The sequence below is a fragment of the Tiliqua scincoides genome, chromosome 5, assembly GCF_035046505.1.
Source record: "Tiliqua scincoides isolate rTilSci1 chromosome 5, rTilSci1.hap2, whole genome shotgun sequence".
Lineage (NCBI taxonomy): Eukaryota > Metazoa > Chordata > Lepidosauria > Squamata > Scincidae > Tiliqua > Tiliqua scincoides.
Genome location: NC_089825.1, coordinates 111,897,762 through 111,919,366, shown reverse-complemented (window position 1 = coordinate 111,919,366; position 21,605 = coordinate 111,897,762). Strand labels below are relative to the sequence as shown.

Sequence of the window (21,605 nt, the reverse complement as noted above, 5' to 3'; positions counted from 1 at the left end):
GCAGCAAGGCTCCAAGCCGGCTTCAGTGGCTGCCTAGCGTGAGCAAGCCCTTGTAGGAAGCTAAAGGCAGCACGCATGACTTGCCTGGCTCCAGAGCGCCTCTTCCCCTTTCAGCTTCATTCAGCCCAGGTAGTTGGACCTCCAGCAGCACATGGTGTGGGCTCATTGGAGTCACTAGGGGGTGACGCGCCAGCGGGGGGTGACGGACTAAAATTGTGGCTTTAGGAAGCTACCCCGTCATGCCTTAAACCGTTGGATGCGGAATGTCCAGCGGAATGCAATGCAAAACACAGGAGTGAAATTGCTCCTTTCCTTCAAAAGTTATGGTTAAAAAACCGTAAAGAAAAAATGAATTGATCCCTATGGAAAGTGAAAGTGAGCCATATCTCGCGTTTACTCATGAGAAGGTGTACTTGCCTAGTCTAGCGGAAAGAGCAGGCTGAGAGGAATCCAACGACACCAGAATGGTCCTGATCCAAAGAATACAGCCTCCAAAAAACACCAGAGAATGTCCCTCCCTCCCAGCTGTGAGTTTATTGAGCCTGAATCAAAGCCACGTGGTCACGTTTACTCACGAGTAGGCAAACATGCCTTAGTCCGTCGGAAAGGGCAGGCTGAGAGGGCTCCAAGCACATCAGAATGTTCCTGATCCAATGAATGCAGCCCCCAAAACACCCGAGAAGGAGGTCCCCCCTCCCAGCTGCGAGCCTATTGAGCCCTATGGAAAGCGGAGCAGCCTCATGGTCGCATTTACTTGTGAGTAGGCAAGCATGCCTTGGCTGGTGGTCAGGCCAGGCAAAGGGAATGTGAGGACACCAGAATGGTCCCAATCCGATGGAGCTGGAGTGCAACAAATGCACCAGAAGGCAGCTTCCCCCCCTCCCACTAAGAAGGACAAAAAAGAGGCTTGAGCTGGTAAGGGCATGTTTTCTGTTTTGCACTTGTAAAGCCAGGTGGGTCTTTATCTTGATATGCCTGAAATAGAAGAACTTTAAACTGGGCACCGGGGAGGGCTGGAAATCTCACTGGTTCTTTTTGGGGGGTTGTTACTGCAGGCAGACAACAGAGTAAGCTCCATTGACCACTATGGGACTTACTTCTGAGTAGACATGCATAGGATTGGGCTCAGAGGCTGCAATCCTACCCACACTTTCCTGAGAGTAAGCCCCATTGACCACAATAGGACTTACTTCAGAGTAGATTCACTTGGTGGAACAGGGCTGGCTCTCCCTTATTTAATTATTTCTTTTATTTTAATTTAATTATTTATAATTATTTATTTTAATTTGCTTGATGATGTCACTTCTGGCCATGACATCACTTTTAGTGGGTCCTGGATAGATTGTCATTCTAATAAAAAGTGTGTCCCAGTGCTAAAAGTTTGAGAACTGCTGCAGTAAGTTGTTAGTAAGTTGACACAGAGGGGTGTGTGTGTGTGTGTGTGACTCTACAAGTTTTCAAAATCGCTAAAATCAGAATTTGGAGGAATAATACCATCATGTTATATATCAATCAATGTGTAATTTCTTGCAGAATGCAATGAAACAAACCACATTGAAATATCTGTGTTCTAACAAAAGGTACAGCCAAAAAACCAGTGGGGCGGGGCAATGGCACATCACCACACTCACCACCTGGGGTGTTGCCACGCCCACTACATGAGGTGACACGCAGGCCTCCCGCACCGGGTGACACGAATCCTAGTGACGCCACTGTGCGGGCTGCACCCAAAAGTTCAAAAGAACTTTGATGCTATAGTAGTGCTTTGTTCAGGACAGGTTCAGCTCTCCCCTCCCCTTCCCATATTTTTGCCTTCTGGCCTCTCTCCCCACCAGCAATTCTTTGTTCTATCTCTCTCCTGCTTTGCTTGCTTGCCCCACACAGTACTTCTCTCAAACACACACAATCAATGAGAAGAAGCCAAGGTGCCCCCCCCCCACCTTGAGTCATGCTGCTTCTCCTCCTGGAGAATTTTTTTCTTATCCTGCTGTGTGCAAAATTGCACTTCCCTTCAAGTTTAGGACACAATCCATTTAAAAGCAACGGCAGAACTCTCTGTTTGCTCTCAACAGAACTGGGTTGCAGGATGATGAAGACTAGATCATGCCAATCATGAGCTAAGCTGCCCACACTCCTGGATTATTAATTACTCCCCAACTACTGATGAACAGCTGTTGCATTAGTGGTGGTGGGGGGGATAGGCAGAAAGAGGCTACTTGTTCCACCTAACAGGGGGTTGCTGGGAGATCCTTTGCAGACCCACTGATTGACCAACTGAATGATTCCCAGGCTGCTTAAGGTCACTATGTGTAAATTAGAATGCATGCCTAGATTTTTCTTGACTGACTTTCTAACTCAGCTATGCAATCACCCAGTGACTTAGAGCCCAATCCTATGCATGTCTACTCAGAAGTAAGTCCCATTATAGTCAGTGGGGCCTACTCCCAGGTAAGTGTGGATAGGACTGCCTCAGTCTTCAGCAGAATGTGCAAAATCAAAATGCAAGCTGTTCCTCTAGGCATGAACAGAGTGTCTTTTTGCCTCACTCCTGGCACCTATGACTCCCTTCCCCTGCATTAGGATGCTTCCAAGACAGAAAAATATTTCTCTGAGGGATCACAATGCCTTGTGAACAAGCATCCACCCCCTTCTTCCTTGCCTACTGGAGGGAGCTGAGTAAACTTTCTAAGCCCTTTGCAAGCAACCAGAGGAGCAAGTAGGACCACAAGTTTTGCCTTATTCTCTCCTGAAGTAAAGGAGCCCCACAGCCACTCTCTGTGGGAGGGCAGTCAAGGGCTTCTTTGCTCAGCAAAGTCCCTTCCTTCTCAGAAAAGGGGGTTCATGGGAGAAAAGAAAATAACTGCTTTCAAAATGAGTCTTGCGGTTTCTGCTACTCAGCTTATTAATACTTTTGATCTATATGGTGCTTATGTATGGTGCTTGTTTTTTGTTGTCAGAGTTCCTTTCTTTTCTTTCTGGAATACATGACTCTGTACTATATTTCAGAGCCCTACAGAATAACGAGTTGCTTGCTTTTGCTCAAATTTGGATTTGATCATGGAATACAGACCATATGTTTATTTCAAGATCCTTCATTTCCCATCTTATTGGATATGTCTTAGGACCAGTTCAGATATCATTTTTAAGAAGGTATATGACTGTAAGGCACCGTGAGGCACCAAAATCTGTTGTGGTGGTGATAACAGAGAGATAATCCCTGTTGTACAATTGGACATTGCTAAATAATTGTGCAATCCTATGCATGTCTATTTAGAAGTAAATTGCATTGTGTTCTATGGAGCTTGTTCCCAGGAAAGTGTGGATAGGAGTGCAGCCTAGCTGTACTCTTATCTTCTTTGCTTCCCTGGTTCAATGCATTTTTAGGGTTAACTAACTTAACTTCTTATTTATTTGTTTGTTTGTTAATACGTTTTTAATAAGTTATTTATTTATATATTTATAAGCTCTTAATAAAGCTATTATCTCAAGTAGACAAAAGGACTTAGCGAAATATAGTATTAAAAGTTGATTACTCCATTTTCAGAGAGGAATGTTCCACTGTTGGCTCCATACTTTTGTAATCACCAGGCTCCAATGGTGGAGGAGCTTTCAGAAGAAATATCAGCCACTGACATATATTAGGTGAAATAATCTCAATCAGCTTCTACTGTATAACATCATCAACCCACCTGAGCAGACAACGCCAGCATCTTCTCCATGGTTGCAGTTGTTTGATCCCCAAGGTCTTGCTAGACATTGGCTGAGGCTTGATTCTGACCCTTTGCAGTGGACATCATCCAGCCAGATGGGACCATCTCCTCTTCCAAAGTGGGCTCCAACTGGGGCTGCTCCTGCTGCTCCACAACCCATCTGCTGGCATACAACTCTGGCTTCCTTCATGTCCCAGTGATCATCACAAATGGTGCCCCACTGGCTGTTGTGGAATACTTCAACTCTCCCGCTGCAGTTATTTGGACCACTCACGAGCCTGATCTGAAATGAAGCACCTGACTCTGAAGTCGCACCTAGGGAAATCATATTTCAGGGAGTGGGTCAATACATGAAGGGTTGGATGGCGGCAGACAAGCTGCAATGAAATTCAGACACAACAGCAGTTCCCACATCAGGAGGCCTACTGACAATCCTGAGGTGACATCCTGCTCCTTCCCTCTTTGTGCTTCTGCTGTCCTTTAACATCTGGTAAGAATGCCATATTGCTTGTTCCTTTTGAGGTTCTGTTGATGCTTCATTTGTCACCATGGACGTTATCAGGAACACACACATACACATAGAACAAGCACTTGGATTGTAACAGCAGAAAATGCAGGTGAAAACAGTTGTACTATTTTCAGAAACAAATGTTCTATCCTTCTTTTGTTTCTGTTCACATCAACGATGCACCACGTGGTTGATGCAAGAGAGCACCAGCATCTTCTCAATTCTCTTAGAGGACATGCACTATCCCTGCCACCTTTACTGGAGTAATAAATCATGGTATGAAAGGCACTACTAGCTACTTCATTATCTAAGATGAATCTTCTACTTTTTACATTATACATTTGCATCTAACAGGCAGAACGTAGCAGGGATGTGCCAATCCACCGCAGATAGACTTGAGTTTAGCCCTGTCCCCTTTTAACTTAACTTGTGCACAAGTCTCAATGGGAGACCATGGGGATTCGTCCAGAGCATTTTTGGGACTCCATTTGATTGGAGTCAGAATCTTTTCAGCAAATGAATAAGAGGCAGCTCTGTAAACAAAGCTGTGCTTCAAGTGAGCGAAAGCACCGATCGGTTCCTTATGCACCCCAGCCACGAACCCCTGTTCACATCATGACTCCAATTCTGCCCTCAGAACGAGCACCAAGCACTAATGAACCTATAGGGAGCAGGGAGGGAGGCACGGAGAGAGGAAGTGCCCCAGCTCAGCAAGGCCGGAGGGGACGGGCAGCACAAGTAAGGGGACAGAAGTGGTGGGTGGGCAGGCAGATGCGTCATCCACAGCAGCTGGCAGGCTTATGACCCAATCCTTTGCAGCTGTACTTAGAAGTCTCACTGCTGTCAATGGGGCTTCCTCATAGGTGATTGTGGATGATACTGGTGAGTGGAGTATTCATTGCAACATAGCCTTTGCCCTTCCCTGGGCTTGTACCCAGGCAGCAAGAACTCCCTCCATTCCATTGGGCTCCTCTTTCTTCCCTCCCACGTCCACCGAAAAATATATGGCCATCTGCTCAGCCAATGGATTGTCCGCTCCTTTTTAGATGGGCAAGAAAGTCCATTCCCCCCTGTCCTGGCTGCACCACCCTCTTCTCATTCATCCTTGTGTCCCAGCCATGTGCAGCTCCAAAAATGAAAATTAAGCCTCCTTTCCTCCCTCCTCCCCTGCCTCCTGGAGCCAAACTACTCTCCTCTCTCTTGCTCTCAGGCAATCTCCTGAGATTCAGGGATCTCCCACAAAGTACTTCAGGGTGTTGCAGAAGGCAAAAAAAAAAAAAAAAAAAAAAAAAATGTAAGCAAGCGCACACACATAGACACCAAGGGGAGTGGAATCCCCATTTCCTCCCAAGTCACTTCTGGTTCCAAAACATGCAGAACTTGAGTCCACACAAATCACCAAAAATGTGTTTTTGGTGACTCAAGTTGCCCATCTGTGGTACATAGGGTGAGGGTTCAGAAGACTGACCTGGCTCCCATCATACCTTATGAACAACTCACGTGAAGACACTCATCTCTTTGAGGAATAGTAGAATTAATCAGAGCGGGTTAATGGTTGTTCTTGGACTTCCTAGTTCAGGGTTGAAAGACATGGGATAAAGGGGAAGGAGGGCAGCATACCCTCCACACACACACACACACACACACACACACACACACACACACACACATGCGCATTAACATCACATGTACAAGGAACATGCATTGTTATGGTCTCAATGTGAAATGCAACCTACCATTTTCAGAAACAAAATTCATCCATTCTTTGTATCTCACTGCTTCAACAATGTACCACATGATGGTGAAATTTCTGAAGAATAATTGACCATAAAATGTATATGTCAAAATGTCAGTCACCCTTTCTACAATTATTAACCTACCAGAGCAGATAGCACCAGCATCTTTTCCATGATTGCAGTTATTTGCTCCCCAAGGTTTTGCTGGGCATTGACTGAGAGTTGATTCTGTCCCTGTGCATTGGACATCATTCAGCCAGATGGGACCAGATCCTCTTCCAAACTGGGCTCCAACCACGGCTGTTTTTGCATCTCCACAACCTGTCTCTTGGCACACAATTCTGGCATCCTTGATGTCCCAGTTATCATCACAAATGGTGCCCCACTGGCCGTTATGGAACACTTCAACTCTCCCACTGCAGTTGCTTAGACCATTCACCAGCCTGAGCTGCACTGTAGGTACTAATTCTGATGCCATGCCTAGGGAAACCAAATTTCAAAGAATATGTTCACAAGTGAACAGCTGGACATGGATCAAGAAGCTGGGATGCAATTCAAATGAGACAAGAGTTTTCCTGATCAGGTCTACTGCCAGTCAGCTTGATGTGAATGTGGTTATACTGCCCTAGATGGATCAGGTTTGCAGCTTTGGAGGACTAATTATATCTAGCTTTGCTCTCAATGTCTATATGGTACCTCTAGTCAGTGTCCTTTCATCCAGCTTACGCAGATTCTCCTGTATCAGGTGGATCTGGACATGGGGGGGGGCTACCCTTGAAGACCCTTGAGAAACTACCTCTGGTACAAAATACAGCCTTTTGTGTTCTGACTGACAGGCATTAGACTTCATGAGCTTCTCCTCATCCAAGCTTCATTTTTGCTAGTTAGCTTTTGGGAACCCTCAATTTCCCAGGATAACCCTCCTGCAGGGCCTCTGAGAAGAATTTTATCAGGAGGTACAAGATTTCTTTGGGGCCCCTTTGCAAAGGGAGAGGGGTGAAACAGAGCGGGGGAGGGTGGTGATGGGCAAACAGAATGGGGGCAGGGACGGGCAAAACAGGATGGGGGGAGGGTGGAGACAGCTGGAAAAGTCTTCTGAGCCCTGGTCTACCCACCCATGTGGCATCGCCAGATAGATACAGTAATATGGAGAACCAAACACACTCCTAAGCATGCAGGTCCAGCCTATTTATACACGGATTTTTTACACACGGATCTGACTCAACACGAATGGCCACTGCAAATGAGAAGGAATGTGCTGATCCCTGGAGAAGGGGAAAAATGCATCCCTTTAAAATCAGTTTTAAAAACTGAACAGTCATTTAACAATAGCCTCCTTATTATGAGAGGGGGGGGGGCAGCTGGCTGGCTATCCATCAGTCCTTCTCTCCCCAGCAGACCCCTCCCTTCCCCCTTAGCACTGGAAAGAAAGGTGATCACTTTGCATTGGTGAAGGGAGGGGCTGAGTGAACCACCTTTGTGATTGGAGGAGGATTGATGACTTTTAATGACTCTTATCTTACATCCTAAAGGTCAGCATGGCTGTTTTTAAATCTCTGGAGCAAAGAAACTTTGTTTTTTTAATTGATTTGCTATAGTGTGTTTTTTGCCATCCATGTGAGTGCTTGGAATGGAACCCACGCGAATAATGAGGCTCAACCTGTATATGGTTTGCCAGTAACTGCAGCTGCATGCTTGTGATAGTGTCCCCAGCATCCCATGAAGGCAACAAGTCTGAACAGACTGGAGAAAAGTAAGATCCCAGGAAATTTCTGGGCCCCCTCCTTTGGCTCTCAGGGCCCCTTTTTGACGCTGGGCCTGGGTACAAATTACCCTCTTTGCCCCCCTCTCCTAGGCCCTGCCCTCCTGATTTCCATACATACTGCTCCTTCTTCTTTTCTCCTCCTCTATTTGCACCATTACGCACTTCTTTTCACTTTGAAAAGATTTCCTCTTTTTTCCACTTTCTACTTAGGAACTGCTTAGGCTTCCATTCTAGGTATGTGAGTGATTCCTAGACATATTACTTTGCTTTTCGTAGTGAGCGCCCCCTGTTCATTATTGTATTATTACATGCCACTCCATGGCGCTGCACTATTAGTCCCTCCACACGCAACAAATATTCAAGGTACGCACATCATACAGATGTCAAAAGCATGTCCGGTGATAAATGAACAGGACCCATGCTGAACCACTTTGTAACACCATGGAGCTGTGAGTGGTGAGAACAATGCTGGATCCTCTTTCCTGAAGGCTCTGAAACAAACTCCCTCGCTGAGACACCCATGATACGCTGCTCCCATATACATATCATACATACATACATACTATACAAGTTCAACTGCGAAATATTGTTAAGTTTGGTTCTCGATCTTGAGAAAGGAATGTTCCATGTTTTACAGCCTTATCCTATTCTTCCCCTTCCAGCTCACGTAGCTACCCTAAAGAGCCTTGTACTGCATCAAATGGTGGCAGGGGGCAGTCATGGATGTCTCCTATGGGTAAGGGAACATTTGTACCCTTACGCAGTGGTAACTGAAATTGCTGATTCAGGTTCGTATGGACGGGCCACAGGGTCAGATCCAGGAAGGAGGATTGGATTCTGTGCTCTGTGCTGCCCTCCTCCTTCCTGGAACCAATCCACCCTCCTCCTGGCCCTGTCACCATCCAGTTCCAACCTCCCTCTCCCCTCATTCTCTCCTCCCTGTCCCATCTGGCCTCCTTGACCACCTTACCTGGGACAGTGGGCCAATCTTGAGCTGTCACCATATGTGAGGCAACTGCAACACCCCCTCCAAATCTCTGGAAGCACACAGCTTCACGCACTGCCAGAGACTGTTTTAAGACTGACATAAGGCAGTCTGTGCTGGTGGGAACACTTGTTCCGTCAGTGGACACGTCCTTTAGGATTAGGCCATTATTTGCATATTTTTGCATCCACTAGGCACGACATGGGGATGTAGGCTCAGAGGGCATATGATGATAAGAAATTAATCAGGTATGTCAGTCAACCTCTATTCACTAGTCAACGTACCAGAGCAGATAACACCAGCATCTTCTCCATGATTGCAATCATTCACACCCCAAGGACTTGCTGGACATTGGCTGAGGTCTGATTCTGAACCTGTGCATTGGACATCATCCAACCAAATGGTACCAGTTCCTCTTCCAAAGTAGGCTCGAACTGGAGCTGCTCTTGCTTCTTCACAACCCATTTGCTGACATACAACTCTGGCTTCCTTGATGTCCCAGTTGTCATCACATATGGTGCCCCATTGGCCTTTATGGAACACTTCCACTCTCCCACTGCAGTTACTTGAGCTGTTCACCAGCCTGATCTGCACTGCACTTTCTGGTTCCAGCGTCGCACCTGATCAAATAGGGTGACCAAATTTCAGAAAACTGGCCAGCAAGTGAAAGATTGGATGAAAGCAAAAAAAGCTGAAACACAATTCATATAAAGCAGAGTTTTCAGTTTGGGAGGCCTACCAACTCAGTGCCAACCTGCTCCACATATGCCTGTAGGACTCTTGAAGGATCAGGCCTGCAACCTGGAAGGTCTTCTGGGTCCTGCTTTGCTCCAAAATATCTAGTTGGTGGTTATATCCTAGGACTTGTGGCTCACATCTTCTAAATCAGGGCTCTTGCATTTTCTGCCACCTTCTGTTGTACAGAGGTAATTCTTGACAGCGACACAGAAGCATTGCAGTGCCGAAACACTGTGTAATGCCATCGATCTAAGAATGGTGTGTAGAACCTAGACTGGTACTGGGCCACCTTTAATGCATTGGGTTTCCACACTCACACTCCAAGCGTAACAATAGCATGTGATAGGTAGAGATGTCTCCTCCCACAATGGTCATTGTCCAATAGGAACAGGTACCCAGATGTCAAATGAGGCACAGTCAATAAAAGATGTTTTCATATGTAGTTGACTACTGGGCAGAGAGCAGGTGTGTTTTCTCGGCTAACCTATCCCACTAGTGCCACAATAAAGAGACATTCTGAGGGTCATTGGGGCTGGGTAGCCTTACAAGGGATACTGGCAGTCAGGGAGTGCTTATCTGGCCAAAATTTTTCCCATAATAATAATGATGGATGGCAGTGATTCGTCAAATGCTATACATTGGCTAGTATGAGCAGCCAAAGAGGAACCTCATTGATAAAGTGATCTACTGGGGCCCACATCTTGCCTAGATGAGATTTCAGGCACACAGACCGAACTACTCCCTCATGCAGCATGCACCTCTCCTGCTACTGCTACTAAAAACAGCAAAGCACATTTCCATACATACAAAAACATGCACACAGAGCACTCTCACACTCCCAGAGTGAAAAGCAGTCAAAGACTAGCTGTGCTGTTACCAGGAGGGAATGCTCCATCTTCAATTTTGTTGCCTCTTGCATCAACCAGGCACCACAAGTTTGAAAGAAATATGACCCCTAGCTTATAACATACCCATTTCAGAAAATCATGCAAGGACACTGATCTCCTTGTGGGTTAGTAGAAGTAGAGACCAATCAGCTGCATGTCTACTCAGAAGTAAGTCCCATTATAGTCAGTGAAGCCTACTCCAGGTAAGTGTGGCTAGAACTGCAGTCTCCATCTAAAGAATGTGTTGGAGCCAGCCCTTGGACCTTGGAGTCCTGAAGCAGTTAAGTCAGAGTTCAATGATAAGGGGGAAAAGGGGGTTACTGAACCTACAAACAGCCATCCACAGAGAAAGCATCCTGTTAAGATAGCATCCCCAGGCCTGCTGGTAATTTGCAGGCTGGATAGAACCAGGCCCTGATGTCTTGGCCTGACTGAGCATAGCATCATGGGAGTGGCTGATGCAACACCAAGGCAGCAGGGACTGTCACCTGGTATGTCACCCCACAATGACTCAGCACATCAGCAGATAATGGCTCGCTCTGATAATGGCTCATCAGCCAGAAGCGAGTATATACTCCAGCCAGGGCAAGCTCCCGTGTGGAAGATGCAGAGTGGATTTTGTGCCGAAGGCTACATCAGTGTGTTTCGTGACTCGCGTGCTTAACTGTTTGCTTAACAAGTCTGCCTTGATCTGTATATACTGTACATAGTAAAGGACATTTGGTGGAGGACATCTGCCGTGTGTCGTCTTCATTCCCGGGAGTACTGCGGTCTGGCCTTGGGAGATAGTCACGCTGAGCATTGGGCTGCTAGCTCACTGCAACACATCCTCTAAGTCCCAGTGTAAAATGCAAACTTATTTCTCAACTCTTTTGTTTACAGAAAGGAATGTTTCATCTTTTCCTTCTATCGTCTTGCATCTCCTATACAACAAGCATGAGAAAAATTCCTGAAGAACTGAATATGGGACATTTATCTGGTGAAGAAATCTCAATCCGCCTCTAGAAATTCAAGTACTTACCTGAGCAGACAACGCCAGCATCTTCTCTGTGATTGCAGTCATTTGCTCCCCAAGGTCTTGCTGGACACAGACTGAGAGATGTTTCTGTCCCTATGCATTGGACCTCATCCCGCCAGATGGGACCAGATCCTTCTCCAAAGTGGGCTCCAACTGGGGCTGCTGTTGCTGTTCCACAACCCATCTCCCGGCACACAACACTGGCTTCCTGCATATCCCATTTATCATCACAAACTGTGCCCCACTGGCCATTATGGAACAGCTCAACTCTCCCACTGCAGTTACTTGAACTGTTCACTAGTCTGATCTCAAGCACAGTGCCTGACTCTGAAGTTTCACCTATGTAAAATTAAATTAGAATTAAATTAGAATTAAATTAAAATTAAATTAGAATTAAAAAAGAAAAGAATGTTTAGTAAGCAAGTGCATGTGGAAGAACAATCTGGAATGAAAATTAGAGATCAAATTTTGTTCTACTGATGTCATACTGGTGTGTTAATCTGGCACTAGCACAGAGATAGGAATAGTATGCATTCAGAGAAAGTCTTGCACTTCCTGTGCATGGTGTGCTTAACTTCCCACACAGACACACACACTCCAGGCATGCTTGGCAGCACTGCATCCTTCCATCCTACCTAGGGCTCAGTCCTATCCAACTTTCCAGCACTGATGCTGATGTGCCAACGGGGCATCAATTGCATTCGGCAATGAGGTTCAATCATGGAGGCCTGCTCAAGACAAGGCAAGGCGTATGGATATATTTGAAGATATCTGGAGGCCATTCCTAGATATAATAACATGAGCTGCAAGAACTGTTGATATGCAGATACTCTGGTCGTGTATATGTATAAATTTTTTCCCCTTTTTTTAAGTAACTCATAAGCATGTATCAATGTAATACACTCTCTTTTTTGTGTTTGTGTTTTGTTCTGTTTATGTAATAGAATAAAATTAAAAAAAAAAAGTCAAGGCAAGGCAAGGGAATCTTTGTGCCCTTACTTTGGGGCTGTGTTGCAGTGGCACTGGGAACCCCTAGATGCCCCCAATGTTGGAGGTGCTTGTAATGATTTCCCCATGTATAGGTGGGGTCCAGGGCCCTGAGGTGACAGAGTGGAAATGCAACACTCTTGGCTAGCTTCCACGATCACTGGTGCCATAATAGAAGGTGTGGGGAGCTGTATCCACAGGATACATGATCCCCATTCAGTGCTCTGCACTTGAATTATACTTTGATTGTTGGTGGGCAAAGGTGGCACCTTTTGCCTTCCACACCCATCAGGGGGAGCTTCCTTCGAGAAGCCTCAGTGATGCCGTGACCTCTGGAGTATGCTCCTATCTCTGTCAAGAAGCAAGGCAGAGGAGGAGCAACTCCCTGGGTCAAACTGCACCATCCCGCCACTGGAACTAGAACAATGAAATGCAGGCCACACTCTCAAGTAGAAAAAGGACTGTAACTGTCTTAGCTGAACTGTAGTATTAAAAGTCGATTATTGCATTTTCAGAAAGGAACATGCAGAAGAAATATCAGCCACTGAGGTCTATTAGGTGAAATAATCAGCTTCTACTGTATAACATCATCAACCTACCTGAGCAGACAACGCCAGCATCTTCTCCATGGTTGCAGTTATTTGATCCCCAAGGTTTTGCTAGACATTGGCTGAGGGTTGATTCTGACCCTGTGCAGTGGACATCATCCAGCCAGATGGGACCATCTCCTCTTCCAAAGTGGGCTCCAACTGGGGCTGCTTTTGCTGCTCCACAACCCGTCTGCTGGCATACAACTCTGGCTTCCTTCATGTCCCATTGATCATCACAAACGGTGCCCCACTGGCCATCATGGAACACTTCAACTCTTCCACTGCAGTTATTTGGACCACTCATGAGCCTGATCTGAAATGAAGCATCTGACTCTGAAGTTGCACCTAGGGAAATCGTATTTCAGGAAGTGTATCAATACATGCTATATGGGGACAAACCAGCTTTAATGAAATTTCAACAAAAATTCAGGAGACCTTCTGACAATGCTGGGGTGCAAGTCTGCTGTTTTAAGGGCTGCCTTCCTCCCTGTGTTTCTGCTGTGCTTTAACATCTGAGAACACCATATTGCTTGTTCCACCACTTCTCACCGTTCTGTTCACGCTTCATTTGTCACCATGAATATTATCAAGAACACACAGACGGACACAGAACAAGCACTTGGATTGTCACCACTTGAAATGCAGGTATAAAGGTTAGTTCTGCTTTTTTTTCAGAAAAAAAATGTTCCATCTTCTCATTGTTTCTTTTTGCATCAACTATGCACCACATGGTTGATGCAAGAGAACACTATGCATTATCCCTGCCACTCTTACAGGAGTAATGAATCATACATACACAGAGCAAGCAGTGTAAAGGTGCTGGTATGAAAGGCAGTACTAGCGATTACATTATCAAAGATGAATCTGCTACTTTTTACATTATAATGTTGCATCCAACAGGCAGAACATGGCAGGGATGTGCTAATCGACCACAGCTTGACTGGAGTCTAGCCCTGGCCCATCTCCTTTGACTCCACCCATTCATGACTCTTAATGGGCAACCATGGGAACTCGTCCATTTGATTGGAGTCAGAACCCTTTTGGCAAATGAATCAGGGGCAGCTCTGTGAAAAAAAAGGAGCTGCCAGCATGGTGTGTGTGCATGCTGGATTTCTCATTTAACATTCCCCTTATGTCTGCATCCCATCTGCAAACAAAGCTCTGCTGTTCTTCGAGTGAGGGGAGCAGTGCAGAAAGAGCTGATTGGTTCCTTATGAACCCCAGCCACGAAACCCTGTTCACATCACGACTCCTGATTCTACTCTCAGAAAGAGCACTGAGCACAGACCGACAGGGAGGGAGGAGACACCCCAGATCAGCAAGGCAGGAGGCAGCGCAAGTGAAGGGACAGAAGCAGTGGGCTGGCGGGCAGGTGAGTGCGCTGCCTGCAGTAGTTGGCACGCTTACAACCCAATCTTTTGCAGCTGTACTTAGAAGTCTGGCGAACACAAGCCTATCCATGTCTACTCAGAAGTAAGCCCCAGTATGTTCAATGGGATTTACTCCCAGAAAAGTGTGTTTAGGATTGCAGGCTAAGGGTGCAACCCTATGCATAGTTACCTGGGAGCAAGTCCCATTGAATTCAATGAGACATACTTCTGAGTAGACAAGCATAAGATTGGGCTGTCTCATTGCTGTCAATGAGGCTTCCTTAAAGGTGACTGTGGAGGATGCATAGTTACCTGGGAGCAAGTCCCATTGAATTCAGTGAGACATACTTCTGAGTAGACAAGCATAAGATTGGGCTGTCTCATTGCTGTCAATGAGGCTTCCTTAAAGGTGACTGTGGAGGATAGTAGTGAAGGAGAATGCACATTCATTCATTCTCAATTTGTCTTCACTCATTCCCTAGGCTTTGCCCCCTCCCTGAGCTTGTATCCAGACAGCAAGAACCCCTCTCTGCAATTAGGCTCCTCCTTCTCTCCTCCCTTGCACACTGAAAAAAAAATATATATGGCAATCTATTCGGCCAGTGGATGGTTTGCTCCTTCTGAGTTGGACAAGGAAGCCAGTTCCAATCTATCTTGGCTACCCTGACTTCTCATTCCTCTTTGTGTCCCAGTGTTGTGCAGCCCAGAAAATGAAAATTAAGTCTCCCTCCATCCACCCCCACGAATGCCTCCTGGACCCAAATGTCTCTCCTCTCTCTTGCTCTCACACACCAGTTTGAAATCAGCTTCTGGGCTGAGAGATATGGGATAAAGGGAGAGCATACCATCCACACACACACACACACACACACACACACACACACACACACACATATGTGCACATGGACACTCACATGTAAACACAATATGCATTGTGATGGGCCCAATGTGAAATGCAGGTATAAAGGTTAGCTCTACCATTTTCAGAAACAAAAGTTCCATCCATTTTTGTATCCTACTGCATCAACAATGCCCCACATGATGAAGTTTCTGGGGAATAATTTACCATAGCAAACATATCTGTCAAAGTGTCAGTCACCCTCTTTACATTCATGAACCTACCAGAGCAGACAACACCAGCATCTTTTCCATGATTGCAGTTATTTGATCCCCAAGGTTTTGCTGGGCATTCACTAAGGGCTAATTCTGTTCCCGTGCATTGGACATCATCCAGCCAGACAGGACCAGACCCTCTTCCAAAGTGGGCTCCAATTGGGGCTGATCTTGGTTCTCCACAGCCCAGCTGCTGACATACAGTTCTGGCATCCTTGATATCCCAGTTTCCATCACAAATGGTGCCCCACTGGCCATTATGTAACACTTCAACTCTCCCACTGCAGTTACTTGGACTGTTCACCAGCCTGATCTGAAATGCAGCGTCTGACTCTGAAGTTCCATCTAGGTAAATCAAATTTCAGAAAGTGTATCACTGTGCAAATTGTTGAATATTGGAAAACAAGTTTACATGAAAAGGGAAGAATGTTGAGTTTCCCCTATTCAGAAATGTATGAACTCAGTGCCGAGGTGCTAGCCTGCTTCCAGGAAAGAGGTTCTATTTAACTTTTCATCACTGCTCCAGAGTGTGTTGGAGGCATTCTTGGACCTTGCAGGAGTAAACCAGTTAAGCCAGGGCTCCAAGATAAGTGGTAAAGTTCAGTCAGTGAACCTCTGCAGACACCCATCCACAGTGGAAGCACAGAAATTTGAGATTGTGAAATGCAGATTTAACCATTAGCTCTATTGTTTACAGAAAGAATTGTTTCACCTTTTCATTTTCTCCTCTTGTATCCCCTACAACAATCATGGAATTGATTTCTGAAGAATAACCGAACATTGGAAATTTATGTGGTGAAGGGATCTCAATCAGCCTTTAGTACGATTGAGTACTAAATGATTTAGTTCTCCTAATTCATGAACTCACCTGAGCAGATAACAGCAGCATCTTCTCTATGATTGCAGTTATGTATTCCCCAAGATCTGGCTGGACATTGGCTGAAGTCTGATTCTGTTCCTGTGCAGTGGACATCATCCAGCCAGATTGGGCCAAATCCACTTCCAAAGCGAGCTCCACCTGGGGCAGCTATTGCTGTTCCACATCCCATCTGCAGGCATACAACTCTGGCCTCATTGATATCCCAGTTATCATCACATATGGTGCCCCATTGGCCATTATGGAACACTTCCACTCTTCCACTGCAGTTACTTGAACTGTTCACCAGCCTGATCTGCACTGCACTTTCTGGTACCAGTGTTGCACCTAGGGTGACCAAATTTCAGCAAGTTGCTAGCAAGTGAAGGATTGGATGAAAGCAAAAGAGCTGAAATAATTCAGACACAGCAGAGTTTTCAGTTTGGGAGGTCTACTGACTCAACCTGTTCTGCAAATAGCTGTAGTAAACTTGAAGAATAAGGCCTGCAAACTGGGAGGTCTTCTGGGTCCTGCTTTGCTCCAAAATATCTAATTGATGACTATAACCTAGGACTTGTTGCTCACAACTTCTAAATCAGGGCTCTTGCATTTTCTGCCACCTTCTGTTGCACAGAGTTCATGCTTGGCAGTGACTCGGAAAAGGAGCATCTCAGTGCTGAAACATTGTGTAATGCCATCAATGTAAGAATAGTGTGCAGAACCTAGACTGGCACTGGGCCACCTTTAATGCGTTGAGCTTCCACACTTACACTCCAAGCATAACAGTACCATGTGATGGGTGGACATGTCTCCTCCCACAATTGGCATTGTCCAATAGGAACAGGAACCCAGATGTCAAATGAAGCTCAGCCAATAAAGGATGTTTTCATAAGTAGATGGTTACTGGCCAGAGAGCAGGTGTGTTTTCTCGGCTAACCTATCCCACTAGTGCCACAATAAAGAGAGGTTCTGAGGGTCATTGGGGCTGGGCAGCCTTACAAGGGACCCTGGCAGTAAAAGAGTGTTTATCTGGGCCAAACCTGTCCAAACCAATCATATTCATGTTGTAGGGCAGTGATTCCTTTAATGCTATACATTGGCCAGTAGGAGCTGCCAAAGAGAAACCTCAATGATACAGTGACTCCTACAGAACAAGCATGAGAAAATATTTCTGAAGAATAACTGAACATAGGATATTTATCTGGTGAAGAAACCCCAGTCAGCCTCTAGTAATTCAAGATCCTACCTGAGCAGACAACACCAGCATCTTCTCCATGATTGCAGTCATTTGCTCCCCAAGGTCTTGCTGGACACAGACTGAGAGCAGATTCTGTCCCTGTGCATTGAACCTCATCCCTCCAGATGGGACCAGTTCCTCTTCCAAAGTGGGCTCTAGCTGGGGCTGCTGTTGCTGTTCCACAACCCATCTCCCGGCACACAACACTGGCATCCTGCAGATCCCATTTATCATCACACACGGTGCCCCACTGGCCATTATGGAACAACTCAACTCTCCCACTACAGTTACTTGAACTGTTCACTAGTCTGATTTCAAGCATGGTGTCTGACTCTGAAGCTGCACCTATGTAAACAGGAATTTAAAAACAAAACAAAACAAAAAAAACAACAACTGGTTAGTCAGTAAGCAGCTACACATGGAAGAACAATTTGGAATGGAATTTAGATAAATTAGGACTTTCTTTGGTCAGGTGGTTTACTAATTTTCTGCTGTTATATTATTCTGGCCCTAGCAGACAGGTAGGAATTACAGGTACACAGAGAATGTTCTGTCCACCACCCCACCAATGATAAAAGTACAATGAAGTGCAGGCCCACATTTTGAGAAAAGAATGTTCCATCTTTGGCTGGCATAATTGTGTATTGGTAGGGCCCCATGGGAGAGGAAGGTTCAGAAGAAATATGGACTGTAGGAATAGATTAAATGAAGGGGTGTCAATCAACTTTTATATCAACTTTGTCAACCTACCTGAGCAGACGACACCAGCATCTTCTCCATGATTGCAGTTATTTGCTCCCCAAGGACTTCCTGGGCATTGACCAATCTCTGATTCTGTCCCTGTGCACTGGACATCATCTCGCCAGATCTGACCAGCTCCTCTTCCAAAGTGGGCTCCAACAGGGGCTGCTTTTGCTGCTCCACAACCCATCTGCTGGCATACAACTCTGGCATCCGTGATATCCCATTTATCATCACAAACAGTGCCCCACTGTCCATTGTGAAACAGCTCAACTCTCCCACTGCAGTTATTTGGACCATTCACCAGCCTGATCTCAAGTGCAGGGTCTGGCTCTGAAGTTCCATCTAGGTAAACCAAATGGCAGAAATTGTGTCATTGTGCAAATTGTTGAATACCTGGAAATATGTTTAAATGAAACGGAGAGAAGGTAGAGTTTTGCCTATTCAAATATGCATGGATTCTGTGCCAAGGTGTTTGTCGACTGCTAGCAAAGAGTTTCTGTTTAATTCTTGATCACCACCTCCAGAGTTTGTCAGAGCCAGTTCTTGGACCTTGCAATTCTAAACTAGTTAAGCAAGGGCTCCAAAATAGGTGGTAAGTCTTTGCTTCCACACACACCCATCAAGAGAGGAAGCACAGTCATTTGTCATTGTGAAATGCAGACTTAATTGTTAGCAATATTGTTTACATAAATAAATGTTCACCTTTTTATTCGGTTGCATCCCCTATAATAACAAGCATGGGATGGATTTCTACAGAATAACTGAACATAGATATTTGTCTTGTGAAGGAATCTCAGCCAGCCTCTGGTAATCTGAGAACCTACCTGAGCAGCGAACACCAGCATCTTCTCCATGATTACAATTATGTGCTCCCCAAGCTCTTGCTGGACATTGACTGAGGGCTAATTCTGTCCCCTTGCATAGCACATCATCCAGCCAGATGGGGCCAGTTCCTCTGCCAAAGGAAGATCCAGGTAGGGCTGCTCTTGCATCTCCACAACCCATCTGCTGGCATACAACTTTGGCATTCTTGATGTTCCAGTTGTCATCACAGATGGTACCCCATTGGCCATTATGGAATACTTCAATTCTCCCACTGCAGTTACTTGAACCATTTACCAGCCTGATTGGTGCTGCAGTTTCTGGTTCTGACATCACACCTAAGGTATCTAAATTTCCAAAAATTGATCAGCAAGTGAAATATTGGATGAAGGCAATAAGCTGAAATGACATCAAATTTAACAGAGGTTTCCTGGTCAGAAGGCCTTCTGGCTCACTGCTGATGTGTGAACATGTTCTGGGTGGTGTGGTACTCCCCAGGAAAAACCAGGTTTTCAACTTTGTTGGGGCCCAGTCCTAACCAACCTTTCAGCACCAATGCAGGTGCAATGCAGTCCCAAGGTAAAGGAACAAACATTCCCCCAACTTAAGTGGGCCTCTGTGACTGGCCTCCCTCCTCAGGATGCAGTGCAAACCACATTGGCATGGCTGCATCAGTGCTAGAAAGTTGGAAAGGATTGGTCCCCGGTCTCATATATCCAGTCTATCTCCCTGTTGTGTCTAGATGCTTAACGTACCCCAGGATCCCTTTGCCCCCCTTAGCAACGTGATCCTAGGGATTGTGTAACTTCCTCCCTCCCCTTCCCCCTCCCCTTAAAGGGACGGGGAAGCTTTACATGAACTAGTGGGTCACAACCCACTGGTTTGAGAACCACTGGTGTAGAACAACTTCAACACACACCCATCCACAGAGCAAGCACAGGCAAAGTTCCTGTGTCCAATCGAGGCTTAATGGTTAGTGTTACCTTTTACAGAAAGGATTGTTCCATCCTTTCCTTCTATCTTCTTAGATCCTCGCTTCTCAAAGAATGTGTTGTAGCAGACCAGCAATTTTCCCTCCATGTGCCTTGGAGCAGTAATATAGAGAACTGGTCCATGGTACATTTGGGGGGGGGGGTGGAAATAGGCAAATCTGCTACAATGGATATTTTGAACACACTGTCCAGAGGCTTGACATGTGTCCAGGTCTGCCAGCAAGCCTCGGGGGACGTTGAGAAGCTGGAAGCCAGAAGGGGCAGGAGCGACAGCATGCAGCCAATGGCTTGCCAGTCAGCAACTCTTCCAAAAAAAAATCACACTGTAGCACTGCCCTAGTGAATGCGTGGGAGGAGGTTCAAAGGAGTAACTGAACATTGGACATTTATCTGGTGATGTAATGTCAGTCAGCCTCTAGAGATTCAATATCTACCTAAGCAGACAACGCCAGCATCTTCTCCGTGATTGCAGTCATTTGCTCCCCAAGATTTTGCTGGACATAGACTGAGAGCAGATTCTGTCCCTGTGCATTGAACCTCATCCCTCCAGATGGGACCAGTTCCTCTTCCAAAGTGGGCTCTAGCTGGGGCTGCTGTTGCTGTTCCACAACCCATCTCCCGGCAAACAACACTGGCATCCTGCAGATCCCATTTATCATCACACACGGTGCCCCACTGGCCATTATGGAACAACTCAACTCTCCCACTACAGTTACTTGAACTGTTCACTAGTCTGATTTCAAGCATGGTGTCTGACTCTGAAGCTGCACCTATGTAAAAAAGAATTAAAAAAAAAACAAAAAACAACTGGTTAGTCAGTAAGCAGCTACACATGGAAGAACAATTTGGAATGGAATTTAGATAAATTAGGACTTTCTTTGGTCAGGTGGTTTACTAATTTTCTGCTGTTATATTATTCTGGCCCTAGCAGACAGGTAGGAATTACAGGTACACAGAGAATGTCCTGTGTGCTAAAATCCCCCCCCCCCAGCACACACTTGAAGCATAACAGTGCATCCTATCATCCTGCCCACCAAGCCCTGGGAACAGCCCCTCTAGCTGTCCAGTGATGCTGGAAGTGCTTGTAAATGATTTTCTCCTATGTAGATGAGGTCCTGGTGACAAAATGAAAGTGCTAGTCTCTTGACTAATTTTCACCACCAGTTGTACCATAACAGATGATTCAAGGGAGCTGATCAGTTTAATGCAGCAGTCTTCAAACTCTCGGGTAGAGTCTGAACCAGAGTCTTGGTGGGGGTGGGGGGAAGGGCTAAGGGCTAAGGGGGGGGGCTGCAGGAACTGGGATGTACTCACCAGTCCCTGCAGCAGCTTTCCTGGGGTGCGGGGAGCCCTGTGTGAGCATCGGCAGGGCTCCCAGGCTTTCAAAAGTGAAAGTGGAGCAATCACGCTCCACCCCAGTAAAACCAGAAGTGCAGTGTGTTGGCTCCACTTTCCCTTCTGACGAGCTGGGGAGCCCTGCAGAATGCGTGCGCAGGGCTCCCCGCACCCTGGGAAGGCTGCTGAAGGGGCTGGTGAGTACATCCCAA

The 21,605-nt window shown here is 46.0% G+C and overlaps 1 protein-coding gene across 1 annotated transcript in view; it reads right to left on the bottom strand.

The window, feature by feature from the left end:
• The window catches only part of LOC136653183 (uncharacterized), a 124,895-nt gene that overhangs the window by 52,260 nt on the left and 51,030 nt on the right, over nucleotides 1-21,605 (bottom strand). Inside the window, 11 exon segments of the mRNA XM_066630092.1 lie at nucleotides 3,690-4,025; nucleotides 6,099-6,434; nucleotides 8,989-9,324; nucleotides 11,351-11,686; nucleotides 12,934-13,269; nucleotides 15,417-15,752; nucleotides 16,276-16,611; nucleotides 17,510-17,845; nucleotides 18,251-18,586; nucleotides 19,069-19,413; nucleotides 20,493-20,810. Coding sequence (XP_066486189.1) covers nucleotides 3,690-4,025; nucleotides 6,099-6,434; nucleotides 8,989-9,324; nucleotides 11,351-11,686; nucleotides 12,934-13,269; nucleotides 15,417-15,752; nucleotides 16,276-16,611; nucleotides 17,510-17,845; nucleotides 18,251-18,586; nucleotides 19,069-19,413; nucleotides 20,493-20,810 — 3,687 coding nt within the window.